The following is a 19,626-nucleotide window of genomic DNA, read 5'->3' as shown; positions in this document are numbered from 1 at the left end:
CTTAATCCATTCTCTGCCTGTTTGTGGATTCCCCGTCTGGGTCAGTTTGACAGTTGGGCTGTTCACACCTCTCCTCTAGACAGTGACACAAAGGGGCTGGGGTGTAGCCTGCATATCTTGATGAGCCATCTATGCTGGAGGGGAGGAGTGGTCACTCACACCTGAAAGGACTGTGCCTGCCCTCACACAGTGCCGTCTCCGACCCCATGGTGAGTGTCTGGGGCCTGGCCTGGACAAGGAAGGATCTTGCAAACACTTGAGACTTTGCTTTGAAGTTTGCCAACTTCAAAGGCAGAACTGGGTATAAGAAAAAGACCCAAAACCCCAGACTTTTAGAATCTTCCTGGAAGCAAGAGGAACCTCTGCCCAGGAGAAGAGCTAAAGAACTGAAGGAGGAGTATTGTCCCTTTGCTGTGTTGCTTTGCTGGACTGGCCTGCAGTTGCTGCTTCTGCCTGAAAAGAGTGCATAGGGTGAGCTTTGCTGTGTGTTCTGCTTGAGAAAATTCTCTGAGGGCTTGGAGTAGAGCTTGCCTCCTGTTGGAAGTCTCAGGGACAACAAACACTTCAGTTTCCTCGACCTTCATCACTGGTCTCCCCGATGCCGCCATCGGACTACTTCACCAAGCTGCTGCTCGCACCACGACCTGTGGGCCCCGCACTCCTGCCTTGCCTTCTCCCCGATGACGCCGCTCCTTCTGACACTGGCACTAGCACAATCAACACCTGTGTCGTCACCAGGCATACTGCCTGCACCGTTGCCTGTGGACACCGCTTGTGACGGTCACGAAGCACCGTCCCGTCCCACACCACTGGCTTGGACCTACTGACGACAGCGCTTAAGCAACGATGCTGCCGCTGCCTGCACCGTGATCTGTGGACACTGCATGTTGCACCGCCCTGCTTGACAGCGCAGCCCTCGTCTCACCAGTGCCACTGGATGCAGTCACTGAGCCGCTGCCTGCACTGTGACTTGTGGGCACCGCACGTCGCATCGTCCCGCATCACACCGCAGCCCCGACGCCATCCACACCGGCGCACCCAACTTCATAAGCCTGGAGTTCGAACTGCAGTGCATGTGACTTCAAGGGCCCGACGACTCCTGCACGGACTCTGGAACCGACACCGTGACACCGCTGTCCGTAGCTCACCGTGAGGATCATGACGCCCTGCAAATCCAAGGTACTGTTTGCAGGTCTTCTCAACACCGTAGCTGGCCCGCAATTCTGCGGCCGGCCTGAACTGTTGGTTTTGCTGATCACGATGCCGTGATAGCCCCAGGTGGAGCTATCGACTTCAAGAAACTGCATTTTTGAGTAAATTTTGCAGAATTCATATTTTTTTTACTGTATGTTCGATTTGTATCGTATTTGGTCTTGTTTTATATAGATAAATATTGGCTATTTTTCTAAAACTGGTGTGGTGTCCTTTTGTAGTGTTTTCACTTATTACTGTGTGTTGTGTGCAAATGCTTTACACATTGCCTCTGAGGTAAGCCTTACTGCTCGTGCCAAGCTACCAAGGGGGTGAGAGCAAGGGTTTTTCTGAGTGGGTATCTCCCTTATCCTGACTAGAGTGAGGGTCCCTTCTTGGGCAGGTTGCAAACCAACTGCCAACTAGAGTACCCATTTCTAACATGTTACAGTTGAGTTACAATTGCTTCTTGGCTTTTGCATCTTTGGCACCAATCTGCTAGGGAGTCCTACTGTTCTTTTTATGAGGCATTTTATTGATTTTTGCAGCATGTATAATGAACCATAACATTAACAGTAGAGCAATGGCACTGTGTTCCTTAGGTCCTGAACCCTCTAACTCCAAACAATACATATAAATAGTTGGAATAGTGGTAGTTCGTAGCCCTCAGTCATATGCCCAGATGTCTTTGTCTAGCAGTGACCCAGATACGTTAGTCCTATTGTTTGTGATGTCCCTGTAGGTCGCCCGTGTGCCCCGTCATTTCACATCTTTTTTGGGGCATCCTCGAGCTTCGTGGATTGGTTGTTCCGTAATCATGCACCACTCTAGTCCCCCTTTCCATTCTGCACGTGATGGTGGATTATACAGTTTCTATTGTCACACTATGTATATTTTAGCCACTACTAGTCCCAACCAAAGTAATGTCGAGCCATAGCGCTTCAGAGAAAGGTCAATAGTGTTATGAAGAAGGGTAAATTTGGGGTCTCGGGAAAAATAATGATTTAAAATGTGTTTTAGTCAGGATAGCAACCAGTCCCAGTATGAGTGTAATTTCAGGCATCCCACAGTAGTGTGGAGGAAGTCTCGATTTTGTACAGTGGAATGCAAGCAATGAGTTGAGGCGATCAGACCCATCATGTAAAGTCTGTGTCTCCTAAGGTGTGTTCAATGGAGATAATTTAACTGAACAAGGTGAAGTTGTGTGGCTATTGCTACCTGCATCAGGGATGTTCTAGCCTCTACCCAGGCATCGCCTTTGAGCGATCAATGTCTTTCTCCCAGGCTGTGCATAATGTTGGGAAGGTGCCAGGGGTGTGATGCACCAGTGAGTGATAAGTCAGTGATATTTAATGCTCCCCCAATAGCAGTTTTGCTAATAAGAGATTATACTCCAGTGTAGGAAGCTGGCCCGGTGTGTGGTGGGTACCTAAGGTACTTACACCTTATTCCAGGTATCCCCTATCAGTGTAGTGGAGGCAGTGTCTAGAAGCCAGGCTCTCTAGAGGTAGCTATGGATAAGCAGCCACGGCTTATTTAGGAGACATGCAAAGCTCATGCAACATCACTGTAGTCACACAGCACATTAAAGAAAAGCACTCAGTTTCAAAAATAAAGGTACTTTATTTTAGTGACACAATTACCAGAAAGTACTAGAGAGGCAACCATCTAATAGGAGGTAAGTAACACACTAAATATGTACACTAGTAATCAGAAATAGGCATAAAAAGCATTATAAAACAGTGCAATAGCAAGAGGGACCCTGGGAGGAGCCCAAACCATATACTAAAAAAATGGAATGCAAATAGAGGACCCCCACCAAGGTAAGTGGAATGTGTAGAAGGGAGCTAGTGGAACTAGGAAACCCCAAAGGCAAGTACCACAATGTCCCCCCAGCGACTAGGAAGAAAGGAGTAAGTTACCCAAAAGGACAAAAAAAGAAGATAATGCAACACCCAGACAAGACTGCATGAAACCAGTGGTGGATTCCTGAAGAGGAAGACCTGTGGAAGAAGGAGACAAAGTCCAGAAGTTGCAGGAGTGACCGGTGGCGGCAGGAGCCACTACCCACCGGTCTCTGGTTGCAGGATTTGGTGTGACAAAGTCGATGGTAGGACAAAGACAGTCAGCAATGCAGCTCTGGAGCCGGAGAAGAGTTATTCGAGGATGCAGTCGACGTTCCACGACGGATGTAAGATTGCAGTCGATCAGTCGTGTGTAGAAGCTGCCAACAAGCCTTGGGAAAGGCAGAAGTTGCGATGAGGCAAAATTGGAGCTGTCAGAGACCAGCAAGGTCCAGGAGAACTCAACCCATGGGGGGACCCTCAGCAAGTCAGAGTCCTCAGAAGAAAAGGCAGCCCCACAGGAGACCCACTGGAAGAGAAACCGGGAGTCACAGAGGAGCCTACACAGCTTAGGATGATTGGACATCCACGCAGCCCACTGTCGTTGCAGTTGGTGCCTGCGGATGCAAGGGAGTGGCTCCTTCATTCTAAGAGGAATTCCTTCTTCCTTGTCATGCAGACTGAAGACATGTCACTCTTAGAAAATGCACAGCCAGGTAAATGTTGCAGAAGCTGAAAGGAGTCATGGAAACAATGTTGCAAGCAAAGTCTTCATTGTGGATTCAGATTGTTGGTTGCTAAGGGTCCAGTTGCAGTTCCAGTGCCTAGAAGTCGAGGTAGAGGTTTCACAGGCATCCTGCTGGAATCTTGCAAGACAAATCTGAGGACCCACCCAAGAGGAAGACGCTAAATAGCCCTGAAAGATGGATTGGTCACCTAGACAGGTGACCACCTATCAGGAGGGGGCTCTGACGTCACTTACCTGACTTGGCAACTCAGAAGCTCCCAGAGGCCTCTGCCCACCTTGGATTCAGGATGGCAGAATCAAGGGACCTTTAGCAACACAAAAGGAATCAAGGGACCCACTGGAGGAGCCCTGGGCACTAACCCAGGGGTGGTGATAGACAGGGGAGTTGTCACTCCCCTTTCCGTTGTCCAGTTTCACACCAGAGCAAGAACTGGAGGTCCCTGAATCAGTGGAGACTGGTTTATGCATGGGGGGCACCAAATATGCCCTTTAAAGCATACCAGTGGCTTGGGGGAGGCCAAAAGCTTTTTGACAGCTAGCTGTCCATAAAACTTTCTTGGGCATTCTCTTTGAGGTGAGGCCATTAAGAGGGGCCACAATGGAGCCATAGTTCTTAATGAACTTCCTGTAATACCCAGTGAGGCCTAAAAAGGCTCTCACCTGAGTTTGAGTAGTAGGGGGGAGTCCAATCCAAAATGGTTTGAATCTTTCCCTGCAGTGGTTGAATCCGCATCCACCTACCAGCTGGCCCAGATATACAACCTTTCCCTGCCCTACCTGGCACTGCAAAATTTCCAACACATTCCACAGGTTGACCAGGTGATCCTTCCTGGTGCAGCTAAAGGCAGCTATATCATTCAGATAAGCTGCACTATAGGCTTCCAATCCTTGGAGGACTGTATTCATCAGCCTTTAAAATGTGGCAGGTGCATTTTCCAATCCAAACAGCATTAGTGTAAAGTGATAATGCCCTCCAATGGCTGAAAATGCTGTTTAGGGTTTAGCATAATTTGATAACTTGATCTGGCAATATCCAGCAGTCAGATAAAATGTGCTCAGATACTTGGCAGGCACCAGTGTATCTATTAGCTCATCTGCCTTAGGAATAAGATAAGCATCTCTTTTTGTAACAGTGTTGAGCCCTCTATAGTCAACACAAAACCTCATTTATCTCTTCCCATTGTGGGAATCACGTTTTGGGACCAAGACCACTGGGCTAGCCCAGGGGCTGTCTAAGTGCTCAATTACTCTCAGGTCTAGCTTCTTCTGAACTTCAGATTTGATGCAATCTCTGACATGGTCAGGCTACCTGTAAATCTTACTTTATATTGGCAAACTGTCCTCTGTGTCAGTGGTGTGTTCACACCAAGTGGTTTGACCAGATGTCAATGAACAGTGCAGTCTTCTTTCTGTGACTCAGAAAGGCAGTCAGCAAGGACTACCCCATCAACTGAACCATCAGCTGCAGTGTGGGAGAAGAGGTGAGGAAGAGGGTCACTCTCTTCCTCCTGTCTCATCAGTGGCCATAAGCAGGGCCATATCAACCCTGTCATAGTAGGGTGTAAGGAAATGCCTCCTTGGCATGGTTACCCCCTGACTTTTTGCCTTTGCTGATGCTAAGTTTTGATTTGAAAGTGTGCTGAGGCCTGCTAACCAGGCCCCAGCACCAGTGTTCTTTCCCTAACCTGTACTTTTGTTTCCACAATTGGCACACCCTGGCATCCAGGTAAGTCCCTTGTAACTGGTACCAAGTGCCCTGATGCCAGGGAAGGTCTCTAAGGGCTGCAGCATATCTTATGCCACCCTGGGGACCCCTCACTCAGCACAGACACACTGCTTGCCAGCTTGTGTGTGCTACTGGGGATAAAAAGAGTAAGTCGACATGGCACCCCCCTCAGGGTGCCATGCCAACCTCACACTTCCTATGAAGTATAGATAAGTCACCCCTCTAGCAGGCCTTACAGCCCTAAGGCAGGGTGCACTATACCATAGGTGAGGGCATGAGCACTATGCCCCTACAGTGTCTAAGCAAAACCTTAGACATTGTAAGTGCAGGGTAGCCATAAGAGTATATGGTCTGGGGAGTCTGTAATGCACCAACTCCACAGCACCATAATAGCTACACTGAAAACTGTGAAGTTTGGTATCAAACTTCTCAGCACAATAAATGCACACTGATGCCAGTGTACATTTTATTGTAACAAACACCCCAAAGGACACCTTAGAGGTGCCCCCTGAAACCTTAACCAACTACACGTGTACGCTGACTGGTTTTAGCAGCCTGCCACACACCAGACATGTTGCTGGCCACATGGGGAGAGTGCCTTTGTCACTCTGTGGCTAGTAACAAAGCCTGTACTGGGTGGAGGTGCTTCACACCTCCCCCTGCAGGAACTGTAACACCTGGCGGTGAGCCTCACAGGCTCAGCCCCTTTGTTACAGCACCCCAGGGCACTCCAGCTAGTGGAGTTGCCCGCCCCCTCCGGCCACGTCCCCACTTTTGGCAGCAAGGCCGGAGGAGATAATGAGAAAAACAAGGAGGAGTCACTGGCCAGTCAGGACAGCCCCTAAGGTGTCCTGAGCTGAGGTGACTAACTTTTAGAAATCCTCCATCTTGTAGATGGAGGATTCCCCCAATAGGATTAGGGATGTGTCGCCCTCCCCTCAGGGAGGAGGCACAAAGAGGGTGTACCCACCCTCAGGGCTAGTAGCCATTGGCTACTAACCCCCCAGACCTAAAAACGCCCTTAAATTTAGTATTTAAGGGCTCCCCAGAACCTAGGAACTCAGATTCCTGCAACCTAAGAAGAAGAGAACTGCTAAGCTGAAAAACCCGGCAGAGAAGACGGAGACACCAACTGCTTTGGCCTCAGCTCTACCGGCCTGTCTCCCCACTTCTAAAGACACTGCTTCAGCGACGCTTTCCCCAGGGACCAGCGACCTCTGAAGCCTCAGAGGACTGCCCTGCATCTAGAAGGACCAAGAACTCCCGAGGACAGCGGCTCTGTTCACCAAAGACTGCAACTTTGCAACAAAGAAGCAACTTTGAAACAACTTGCGTTTCCCGCCGGAAGCGTGAGACTTGACACTCTGCACCCGGCGCCCTCGGCTCGACTTGTGGAGAACAAACACTTCAGGGAGGACTCCCCGGCGACTGCGAGACCGTGAGTAGCCAGAGTTGCCCCCCTGAGCCCCCACAGCGACGGCTGCAGAGGGAATCCCGAGGCTCCCCCTGACCGCGACTGCCTGCTTCTAAGAACCCGACGCCTGGTAGGGGCACTGCACCCGCAGCCCCCAGGACCTGAAGGATCCGAACTCCGGTGCAGGAGTGACCCCCAGGTGGCCCTCTCCCTTGCCCAGGTGGTGGCTACCCTGAGGAGCCCCCCCCCCCCCTTGCCTGCATCGCTGAAGAGACCCCTTGGTCTCCCATTGATTTCTATTACAAACCTGACCCTTGTTTGCACACTGCACCCGGCCGCCACCGTGCCGCTGAGGGTGTACTTTCTGTGTGGACTTGTGTCCCCCCCGGTGCCCTACAAAACCCCCCTGGTCTGCCCTCCGAAGACGCGGGTACTTACCTGCTGGCAGACTGGAACCGGGGCACCCTCTTCTCCATTGAAGCCTATGTGTTTTGGGCACCACTTTGACCTCTGCACCTGACCGGCCCTGAGCTGCTGGTGTGGAAACTTTGTGGTTGCTCTGAACCCCCAGCGGTGGGCTACCTTGGACCCAAACTTGAACCCCGTAGGTGGTTTACTTACCTGCAAAAACTAAAACTCTTACTCCCCCCAGGAACTGTTGAAAATTGCAGGGTCTAGTTTTAAAATAGCTATATGTGATTCATGTGAAAACTGTATATGCTATTTTGCTAATTCAAAGTTCCTAAAGTACTTACCTGCAAATACCTTTCACTTGAAGTATTACATGTAAATCTTGAACCTGTGGTTCTTAAAATAAACTAAGAAAATATATTTTTCTTTACAAAAACCTATTGGCCTGGAATTGTCTCTGAGTGTGTGTTCCTCATTTATTGCTTGTGTGTGTACAACAAATGCTTAACACTACTCCTTTGATAAGCCTACTGCTCGACCACACTACCACAAAATAGAGCATTAGTATTATCTCTTTTTGACACTATCTTACCTCTAAGGGGAACCCTTGGACTCTGTGCATACTATTCCTTACTTTGAAATAGTGCATACAGAGCCAACTTCCTACATAGGACTTTAGGCAGTTCACATGCAGCACCCTAAGGGGGCTTTTGGGAGTGCCTAGGTCAGGGTCCTGCAAAGTCAGTCCTGGAGAGCCGGGTCCATGCCAGATTTTTTGCATATCCACATTTAGAAAAATTTAGAATTCTGAAACATCTTTTTTCTAAATGTGGTTATGCTAAAAATCTGGCATGGACCCGGCTTTCCACGACCGACTTTGCAGAACCCTGGCCTAGGTCTACCAGATAGGTAACCTCACCCTTTTTCTCCACTATTGTGTGGGACCACTCCACTTATCCTGAAGTGTCTTAGGAGCCGCACTTTCTGTCCTGGCTGGGATAAAGTTAGGACAGCCTTCTGGTCATGCCATTGCTTTTGCAGCTCTTGGCTGGCCTGAAGGTTTTTAATGGCCTTCTTCATATACTCAGCCATCCTGGATCTGAGGCCAAGTGCATTGTCCACTATGTCTCGCTTGAGAGGTTGCTCCCAGCCTTCTTTTACAAGAGCAAGAGGACCCCTAACAGGGTGTCCAAACAGAAGTTTAAATGGGCTGTAGCCCACAACCTTCTGAGGGACCTCCATGTGTGTAAAGAGGAGGCACGGCAGTAGGACAGCCCATCTCCTCCTGAGTTTTTCAGAGAGTCCCATGATCATGCCTTTGAGAGTATTATTTATCCTCTCTACCAAACCTTTGTTTTTTACAGGTGGTGAACTTTTAAGTAACATCACATTCCTTCCACATTGCTTTTAGGTATGCAGACATGAAGTTTGCACCTTTGTCTGACACCACCTCTGTAGGGAAACCCTCTCAGGAAAATATTCCAATAAGGGCTTTGGCTACTGCAGGAACTGTAGTGGTCCTAAGAGGAATAGCTTCTGGGTACCTGGTGGCATGGCCCACCAGCACGAGAATGAATCTGTTCCCAGAGGCTGTGGGAGCATCTAGGGGGCCAATAATACCAAACCTACCCTTTCAAAAGGATCCCCAACCACTGGAAGTGGGTGGAATTAAGGGGGCTTTTGGGATGACATTGTCTTATCACTAGCTTGACAGGTGACATAGGAGCGACAAAACTCCTTTTTATATTCTGACATGTGGGGAAAGTGAGAGACAGCTCTGTCCCAAGTCTTGCTTTGCCCCCTGGTGACCTGCCAGGGCAATGTCATGTGCAAGGATCAACAACAATTCTCTGTACTGCAGGGGGGCCACCAACCTAAGGGTGGCACCAGATTTGGGTTCTCTTCGCTCTGAGTGCAAGATGTTGTCTTCCCAATACACCTTGCGGGTGCCACTGACATCCCCTGCCTCGAAGGACAGCTTGCTGCCTTAAGCCCTCCAGGGTGGGACACTGTGCCATTCTGAATTCCTCCCTGGCAGCCCCCCCTGCACCCAAGAGCTCAGATGTGTCCGCCTGCAGCTCCTCTGGTGTAGGTTCTGCAGAGGGAGTGGATTATTTCCCCTCTGGTGTTGAATCCTCACTGGAGGTTGGGGTAGGTGGCACCTTTTTGCCCTTCCTACCCTTTGGTTTGGGAAGCTCTTGGGCTATTGCTCCAGACTCCAAATTTCCCTGATTTCTTTGTTTCTTTGCCTGTGCCCTGGTCAAGGCAAAAATTCGCCCTGGGATGCCCAGCATTGCTGCATGGGCCTCTAACTCCACTTCAGCCCAAGCTGAAGTCTCCAAGTCGTTCCCTGGTAGACACTCTACAGATAGGTCTGTGGACATAATTTTCTTAGGCCCAGTAACCCCATATGAAATCAACAACTGCCATGGGTTGGCATACAGTGTTGTTATGGGCATCAGTCACTTGGTACTGGTGACCAAGTAGGTGTTGCTCAGGGGACACCAGTTTTTCTGTCACCATAGTGACACTTGTACCTGTCTCCCTGTAGGCCTCAACCTCAACATCATTTATCAGAGGATGTTGCCTGTACTTACCCATGTTAAGGGGAAAGGCAGCAAGGGTGGCAAAATCAATGCCTCTATCAGAGACTAACACTGCCTTAGTGGTTTCTCTGACTAAACCAGCCCCCACTACGGTCCCTAAAGTGAGCCCAGTTGCACCCCTAGACTGACTACTGTTAGTAGCCCCAGCACTATTGCTATTGCTAGGGGCACTAGAAGTCGAAGTGGGGATGGTAGTGGTGGTTGGCTTGGTGCCTTTCCTAGGTCAGGAGCTATCTCCTGGCCTATGGCCTTTGTTTTTACACACATAACAAAAAGGCTTTTTAAAATTGGAGGAAGAGGTTTTTGACCCCACCCCCAGAAGGGTTTTGTGGGGCTGATGAAGACTCTTCACCTTTGTCTTTGTCCCCACCCCTGTCCTGAGATTTACCTGCTTCCTTTTTATTGTGCTCACCCCCAGTACGAGCTTTTCTGCTTATCCTGGTACAGACCCACTTGTCTGCCTTCTTTCCCAGTTCTTGGGGAGAGGTCAGATCACACCACGTCCACCAGGCATTGATGCAACAAATCAGACACACAGTTGTTCAAAATATGCTCTCTCAAGATAAGATTGTATAAGCCCTGATAGTCACTGACTTTGCTGTCTTTCTAACACTTGGGGGCTAGAGTCTGCTTCTTCCTCCCCCTCCTCCTGGCTACCAGTATGGCCCTGGTCATCCTGGAGGAGCAGGACCAGAAACACACTCTTGCTAGGGTTCCTAGATGTCTTTAGGTTCCTTTCAGAGCACAATTTGCTGAGCTCCTGGAAGGTAAGACCCGCATATGGTGAATCTATGGCCTGGGATGTGTTCCCGACTAAAGACATGGACTGTTGTTACAGTGGTGTAGGTGTTCCTAACTACCCTAACACCTAGTCTCTCCAGAAACATTTGGGGCAAGGGCTATGCCTAAACCCCTAGTTTACCCAAACTTAAGAGACTAGCTCCCTGATACTAAGTACAGTGTGTACCTCTAGTCAGTAAGTAGTTTTTCCTGGGGAAAGTGCCAAGTGACAGAGTGGAGAGGCAATTGCAAGTGCTTATCCCACCACTGCATCACCAATGTAGGAAGCTGTCCTGGTGTGTGGTGGGTACCTAAGGTACTTACACCTTATACCAGGTCCAGGAATCCCCTATTAGTGTAGTGTAGCCAATGTCTAGAAGCCAGGCTCTCTAGAGGTAGCTGTGAATAAGCAGCAAAGGCTTATCGAGGAGACTTGCAAAACTCATGAACTACCACTGTAGTTGCACAGCACTTACACACATGAAAGAAAACACTCAGTGTTACAAAAATAAAGGTACTTTAATTAGTGACACAATTACCAAAAAGTACTAGAGAGGCAACCCTCCAATAGGAGGTAAGTAACACACTAGATATGTCTACTAGTAATCAGAAATAGGCATAAAAAGCAGTAGAAAACAATGCAATAGCAATAGACAATAGTGACCCTGGGGGAGCCCAAACCATATACTAAAAAAATGAAATACAAATGCAGGGCCCCCACCCAGGTAAGTGGAATGTGTAGCTGGAAGCTGGGGGTAACTAGGAATCCCCAAGGGTAAGTACCACAATGCCAAACCCCCAGCAACGAGGAAGCAAGGAGTAAGTTACTGGATTTTCCCCAAACCACCCAAAAGGACTGAAAAGAAGATAACGCAACACCCAGACAAGACTGCAAGAAACAAGCGGTAGATTCCTGAAGAGGAAGACCTGTGGAAGAAGGGACCAAGTCCAGAAGTGGCAGGAGAGTCTGGTGGTGGCAGAAGCCACTACCCACCTGTCTGTGGTTGGAGGAATTGGTCGATGGTAGGACGAAGACGGACAGCAATGCAGCCCTGGAGCTGGAGAAGAGTTCCTGGAGGATGCACTCGATGTCCCGCACCAGATGGAAGATTCCAGTTGGTCAGTGACGTGGAAAAGCCACCAACAAGCCTTGGCAAAGGCAGAAGTCACGATGAAGCAAAAGTGGAACTGCCGGGGACTAGCAAGATCTAGGAGGACTCGACTCACCGAGGGGAGGGGAATCCTGGGGGTACCCTCAGCAAGTCAGAGTCCACAGAAGAAAAGGCAGCCCCCACAGGAGACCCACTGGGAGAGGAACCAGGATTTGCAGAGGAGCCCATGGAGCACAACTGGAGAAGGGTCCCGTGCTGCAGGAGAAGCACGAGGAGGGCTGTGTGTCAAAGAGAAGAGTGCTGGGGCCTGGGGGCTACACAGAGCCTGAAGATCCCTTAGAGGAGATGCCAACAAGCCTTGGTAGCTGCAAGAGACGTGGTGCACAGGGGTACTGTCCTGCGTAGGAAGGCAAGGGCTTACCTCCACCAAAGTTGGGCAGCTGGCACAGAGGACCAATGGTGGACTACTCCAGACCACCACCCATGATGCAGGATCCACACAGCTCAGGATGAGAGGAGATCCACGCAGCTGATCGTCATTGCAGTTGGTGCCTGCAGATGCAGGGGAGTGACTGGTTTACTGCAAGGGAGATTCCTTCTTATTTCTCATGCAGACTTAAGACTTGCCACCCTCAGAGTATGCACAGCCGGGGAACTATTGCAGAATCTGGAAGGAGCCGTGGAAACAATGTTTCAAGCAGAGTTTCCGTCATGGATGCAGATTGTCGGTTCCTAGAGGGTCCAGATGCAGTTCCAGTGGCTAGAAGTCAAATTAGAGGTTGCAGAGGAGCCCTGCTGGAATCTTGCAAACTGAATCTGAGGACCCACCCAAAAGGGAGACCCTAAATAGCCCTATAAGGGGGATTGGTCACCTAGCCAGGTGACCACCTATCAGGAGGGGGATCTGACGTCACCTGCCTGACCTGGCCACCCAGATGCTCCCAGAGGCCCCTGCCTACCTTGAATTCAAGATGGCAGAATCAAGGGGCCCTCTGGAGGATCTCTGGGCACTACCCCTGGGGTGGTGATGGAGAAGGGAGTGGTCACTCCCTTTTCCATTGTCCAGTATCGCGCCAGAGCAGGGACTGAAGGTCATTGAACTGGTGCAGACTGGTTTATGCAAGGAGGGCACCAAATGTGCCCTTCAAAGCATGTCAGTGGCTTGGGGAGGCTACCTCTCCCAAGCCATGTAACACCTTTTTACAAAGGGGAGGGTGTTACCCCCCCCAAAGGAAATACTTTGTCCTTCCGTCTTGGTCTTGAGCTGTTCAAGCAGCAGGAGGGCAGAAACCTGTTTGAGGGGTGGCAGCAGCTTCGGCTGCCCGGAAAATCCCAGAAGGCTGGTAGGAGCAATGTTGGGGACCTCGAACGAGCCCCCCAGAGAGCATGGAATCATACTTCCAATACTGGCAACGGTATTGAGGTATGATTCCGACATGTTTGATACCAAACATGCGTAGGTTCGGAGTTATGTAGCGTGGCATAGGTAGTGACCTATGCCCAGTACATGTGTAAAATGGCGTCCCCATGCTCACAAAGTCCATGGAAATGGAGCTGGAGTTTGTGGGGTGGCTCTTCTGCACATGCAGAGGTGCCCTCACACACAAGTACTTGCCCTCTGCCCTCTGGGCTAGGAGGGCCTACCATAGGGGTGACTTTCAGTGACCTGGTGCAGTGACCTGTAGTGGTAAGGGTGCATGCACCCTTTCATGCAGGCCGCAAAGGCAGGCTTGCAGATATACTTTTCATGGGCTCCCCATGGGTGGCATAATACATGTTGCAGCCCATGGGGAACAACCGGTGCCCCACTGCCTTAGGTACCTGGGTACCATATACTAGGGACTTACAAAGGGGTACCAGTATGCCAAATGTGGGGTGTGTGTGGTCCAAGCAACAAAATTTAAAGGGAGAGAGCAGTCGCTGGAGTCCTGGTTAGCAGGACCCAAGTGAACACAGTCGGACACACTGAAAACAGGCAAAAAGTGGGTAAACCATGCCAGAAAGAGGGTACTTTCAACATCCAGGATGTTTCCTGGCCCCATAACGTATGGTGTAAGGGCATGCCTTAATTGTAGGTGTTGGAAAAATTGACTATGGTTTAAAGTGTATTCTTTTTGTAGTATTTGATAGGTTTTTAGCATGGTGACCTCCAGCAGGTCACAGAGGGTGGCGATGTCAATGAGATCCCCTTGACAAAAGTTCTTCAGTATTGCCACATGGCCCAGAGAGGATCCTTCACATAACGGCATCTGGCCTAAATTTCCCCTCACAACCTATGGTGTTCAGGGCATTTTCCAGTGCCCCCGCAGAACCGTTTGTGGGACAGTCGTCCCATATATGATTTGATAAATGGTTGCCCCTTGAAGTGCCCACTTCTCTAGAGCGTAGGCAGGATTAATGGAAGTTTGGACCAGGCTGTAATTTGTGTGATTAGTCCATCTAATAATGGCTGGATATTCAGGGTCCAGACAGAGGCTGCATCGATGGAGATATGTACCCCTAAGTATTTAACTTGATTATAGGCTAATGGCATGCTTTTTGCCATTCCAGGACCTGCTTGGGGGGATGGGTTGCAATGGGAGGATTGTTGATGAGTCCTACTTTTCTTAAGGGTAGATGGTTTTCGAGTCTGAACATTTCAGTTTCAAGAACTCAGCAATTGTCTTGTGAAGTTTCATATTTAGGCAAGTAGCTTTATAGATATGACATGAGCAGTGAAGACTTTAAGCCTTTCTGACATAGAATCTAGAGTGTTAGTTGGTTTATTTCTCTTTTCCATTGAATTTCCAAAGATAGTTTGCTTGATTTGTGAATGCTGAATTTTTATTAATAAATATTCATGTATTCTGAATGTTGAATCTGCATAGAATTTGACTGAATATCGAAAATAATGCACAATGGTGAAAATTATGCCTACTTGAGTGGCCATCAGTAATCATAAAGTGTCCTTATTAAATGCTTATTAAAATGAAATGATGTGCTCATGTTTAAAGTAGTCATATTTTATATTAATGATTACTTAATATGTATTTGCTTTATTAAATTGTAGACCTTAAGTTAGTGAGGTGTTGGGCCTAGTTGCACAGCCTCATGTCAAACTGTACTGTTAAGATAATGCTGTGGAAAAATGTTCGCTTGGAGAAAATAATACTTGAATTGTTCTTCTCCACTGCGTTGACCAAACACTAGTAAATGTTTTCTTTTCCTATGAGAACTGCTTGCTAGAATATGCTGTATTAGCTATTGTTACAATGTAAAGTTTAGTGTGTGAGAAAGTGATGTTCCCAGGAGCTAACAATGGATGTACTTACTGAAAGGCAGAGAGACACAAAATTGTTACCTGACAAGTCTGGCGCTGGGAAAAGGACAAGAGGGGCCAATCATCGACATGAGAAAGACAATTTTAGTTATATCTTAGATTTTAAGTTCTACTTTCATTGGACTAAATGTAAATGTACGATTATTTGACCAATGGCAACGTGGTAAGAGAATTAGATTATTTTAACTTAGCCTGACCGCACCGAGAGAAGAAAGGCTTCTTACTGTTTTCCTTCTCCACCGTTGAGGTGTACTCACCTTGATTTTCCTTTACTTAGATAATTCTATCTTTAACTTTATTGCTTAGACTTTTGATTCTGAATGCTGATCTTTAAACTATGCTTTACAAATGGTTCGGATAGTTTAGAGTCCCCGGTTATTCCTTTCGTGATCTGATGCTAACCAAACAGATGTCCAATTGAAAAGGCAGTCACAGCTTGCTGATCCAGACTGAGGAGAGGTATTAATCAAATGTTATTGTTTGATGTAATTTGTCTTTTGTTTCTAGGTATGAACCGCTAATTTTGATAGAGCCATAGCTAGATGTTTTCCAAATTTGTGTTGACTAAATTGTTTTGCATGAAACCCAAACATGCTATGCTAATCAGACGGTTAGAGAAGCAAGACCTAAAATGTTACTAGGTTGCTATAAATACTTGATAGATGTGACTCAGTTGCTGAATATAAATGTATGCTATTTCCATTGAGCAGTTATTTTTGTTCGTGATTTGTACTGTAGTTCTAGAGTGCGTAACAATTCATGCTTTCGTTAAGCTGTGATTCTTTAGAAGATTTGGTCAACCAGTGTTGTTTCTGTTTGCATACCATTTGATTTTGAGACTTGGGGGGTCATTACAACCTCTGCGGTCTTTTTACAAGACCGCCGAGGGACCGCCGTGTGGAAGACCGCCAGTAGTGGCGGTTTGCCGCTCGGCGTATTATGACTGTTGGCTGCTCTCCATCCTTTTTCGGATGGAGAGCCGCCAACAGCCATACTGGCAGGCGGCTGGGAAGTGGAGGTTGCTCCACCTCCACCGCCACGCCAACAGAACACCGCCCAGCGAATCACGTCCTGTGATTCGGCGGTGTTTTGTTGGCGGTGTGGTGTCGGCGGAGCAGCCCCCATGGCTCCCGTCCCCTCCTGGAGGATCAACGGAACAGGTAAGTCGATCGTCTGTTAGGGGGAGGGGGGTGGGGGGGTGTTGTGTGTTGTGTGGGTGCATGGGGGTGTGCGTCTGTGTATGTAGAGGGGGTGTGTGAGTGCGTGTATGCTTGCGTGTGTGTTGCGTGTTATGGGAATGAGTGCGTAGGTATGTCTGTATGGATGTGTGCGTGTATGTCTGTATATGGGTGTGCGTGTCTGACTGAGTGTGTGGATGTAGGCATGTATGTCGGTGTGTGTGCGTGTGTGTGTTGTTGGTGCCTGCGTGCGTGTTGTGTGTGTGTGAGTTCTGTGATGTTGGGGGTCGGGGTGGGGAGGGGGGCCCTGCCACCTCTAGGGGGTGGCAGGGGTGGTGGGGGGGTGTAGGGGAGAGAGTCGGGTGGGGGAGACCCCTAACAGTGCCAGGGAAGGAATTCTGCCATGGATTTCAAGGTCGGTTCCTACCGCTGGAAATCCACGGCGGTAAGCCGGGTCAAAATACCCAGGTCTCCAGCCCGGCGGTCGTCTCCGCCCTGGTGGGCGAACGGAGAAGCGGCGGATGACCATGGTGGTAACCGCCATGGTCATAATACTAAAAAAAAGACCGCCAGTCTGTTGGCGGTCTTACCGCTGCTTCTCCGCCTTCCGCCAGGGTCATATTGACCCCCCTAGTTATGCGATATTAACATTGTTAATATAGGTAAATAAACATTCTAATTTTTACATAAAGGTGGTGTGGTTATTCATGGCCATTCAGGGGTCATGGTTTGTGGAGTTACTGACTCCAAAGATTATTGATACTGTTGATTGATATTTGTAATTGAGTTGCATTGAAATTGAGTCCTATGGTGGGATTTACTCTAAGCGCAGTCAAAAGGTCCATCGAACCTTTAACGCACCCCGTTTTGAATTAAAGATAAGATATCAATTAAGGTCAGACTCGCTAGCAGATTTGAGACACTATAGCTCTGGTGTCAGCCGACTGGTTCTCTGAAATTGATGGAAGGTTAAGGAGGTCATCATTGGCCAGATTTTCTAACATAGGTGATAGGACATCTCTTATTTTCTTTGTGCGGGCTAATATTTTTAGTACTTTCTGTATATCAATTGCCAATTAGTTTTACTATCAATATGTTATCTGGTCGACATGTTTTGCAAATACAGTTGCTTTCTCGAGGCTAAATGGTTTCCCTTTTTATATGCATCCCTTGACAAAGTGGATTTCTTATGCCAGCCTTGCTCTCTGAAGTATATTTAAAGAAATGTGTTTCGAACCAACTTAAGAACACTTCAAAATGGAATGAATTACCTTCTTTTGGCTGCCACTACTCTATCTTTTAATGAGATATATTAATTGAGTTTTTTTGCATTTCCCTTTTATATTTTATTTACTAATCGTTAGCTTTCCTTCCAATTGAATATATCAGATGGTTCCTTCTTAATTTCTACTTTGTATTTAATTTAATTAAATACACTTTTTCCCCTAAGTGTGTCACCTTAATCCTTCTTTATTTTCATATTGTATCCGGTTTCCTAAAGAGCTTTCTTTCATCTCTCTGCCTTTGCTTGAGTTCATCAGTCGTGGGTGAAACATAAAAGCAGAGAGTTTATGTACACGAAGGAGCACGAAGTTTATTAACTACACAAAACAGCCAGGAAGCCCCATCAAATATTTTGTTACAAAATTACTGCAAGGCTGCATCTTTAGGGTAAATATGAAACCCCATGACCCCTTTTTACAGTGGAAAGCAATTTGCCATTTTACCCAAATAAACACTGCAGGACTACATACCTTTTACAGTGCACGGTCATTTGTCAATTTACCCCTTAATTTACCCCTTAAGGTTACTGAGTTCAAGGATAGCTGATAATGGTGAAGGGTTGATCTGAAATGATCAGGTTGTTAGGCACGGAAAATGTAAGTTAACAAAATAGCTTAGAAGGTCCTATTTTTCCATGCTTTAGCAGTTCGGTTTGGATTGTGGCTGAAGACTTTGCTGGAGGAGGAGAGAGGTGGAGGTTGAAACTAATTACATTATGGTCATTTCAGGTACCATGATGACATTCCTAATGTCTAAACTTCTATACACTGGAAAACAGATAATTCAAGAGTATGTATTCCTCGGACTTTCTCGAGGCATCCCTTTTGCTAAAACAGAAAATTCGAACACAAGTGTTTCAAGTTAGCACATGGGGAAAAAAGCTGACCTCAAATATTATTTGCATCCAAACATAACGCAGCAGACACTCTACACCAATGAGCTCTGTGTTCCAAGAACTGGGTGTCCAGAATCTGTTCGTAGTGTTTGGTGTTATCGTTGTCTGAATGTAAGAGAGGAGTTTACCTGAATAGGCTCAAACCTGGGCATAAACCTTTGTTCACCAATCTCAGAAAAATATGTATTCACCACAGATAAAAACATCCTTGTCTTTAAGATCTTGCATCAACTTTTATGTGCCATGCTCAATATACTTCTAGTAACTATAAGGCAAGTTGTCGCAGGAAGCATAATGGCCCAGGAGATAGTAAACAAATTATTGTACAAAATGCAGTTACCGTTAAACAATCCCGTGGTTTTTCAGAACTGCAGAAGTTAGAGGAACAGTGAAGGTAGATGGGGCTTTCCTTCATACTGGCGAAAACAAACATCTGGACAGAGAACCGAGAGAAGGAGGCGGCCCCATTTGGAGTGTGCCATTTAAATGAGGAGTCTGTGGGGCAGCTGAAAAAAAAAGAATAAATTACATTGGATATTTTCAATACAATAAGCAAGTAGAGTTTTTATTTACTTTTAAAAAAAAACACTGCTTCAGATTATGATATCTTGGGCGAGGACTTTAAAAATATCTAGAAATACCCTTTTGGTTTTTAACATATAGATAGATGCCAGTGCGTGAATATCCCAAAAATGCAGTTATTATCCCATCGTTTTTTAATTGCCACACCATACCTTCGCCCATCTCCATTCACTTTTGGTAATTGACAATCAGAGTGTCAGAAGCCAAGCATACTATTTTCAAGGCCTCTGGAATTATGCCATTTTGCAGCTATGTTTTTTTTTTTACATTCTGCATTGGCCATGTAATTCATCACGTGCTGCATGATCTGCAGATTTTAACAACAAAGACGTTTTGTTTCTAACTCAAATGGTTCAAAAGCTACTAAAAACATGGCAATGTGATCGTGCGCACTGGAAGGGCTTTTGCAAAAGTTGACTGGCCATCTTTCAGTTGCTTATTGCTGTATTTGGGTGTTAAACTGCTACTAATGAGGTGAAATTTTTCCAAGACAGTATTACCATGTATAACAAGCATTTTCAATGCAACGGGTCTCG

General features: G+C 47.3%; 1 protein-coding gene across 1 annotated transcript in view; it reads right to left on the bottom strand.

Annotated features, from left to right (window-relative positions):
* Positions 1-19,626, bottom strand: part of LOC138288591 (uncharacterized) — a 300,606-nt gene that overhangs the window by 58,722 nt on the left and 222,258 nt on the right. The window contains exon 10 of the mRNA XM_069230091.1: positions 18,849-19,014. Within this exon, the coding sequence (XP_069086192.1) occupies positions 18,849-19,014 (166 nt within the window). The remainder of the gene's footprint in view (positions 1-18,848; positions 19,015-19,626) is intronic.

The sequence above is a fragment of the Pleurodeles waltl genome, chromosome 4_1, assembly GCF_031143425.1.
Source record: "Pleurodeles waltl isolate 20211129_DDA chromosome 4_1, aPleWal1.hap1.20221129, whole genome shotgun sequence".
NCBI classification, from domain to species: Eukaryota; Metazoa; Chordata; class Amphibia; order Caudata; family Salamandridae; genus Pleurodeles; species Pleurodeles waltl.
Note: the sequence above shows the minus strand (reverse complement) of the source record. Positions and strands in the feature narration are given on the sequence as shown.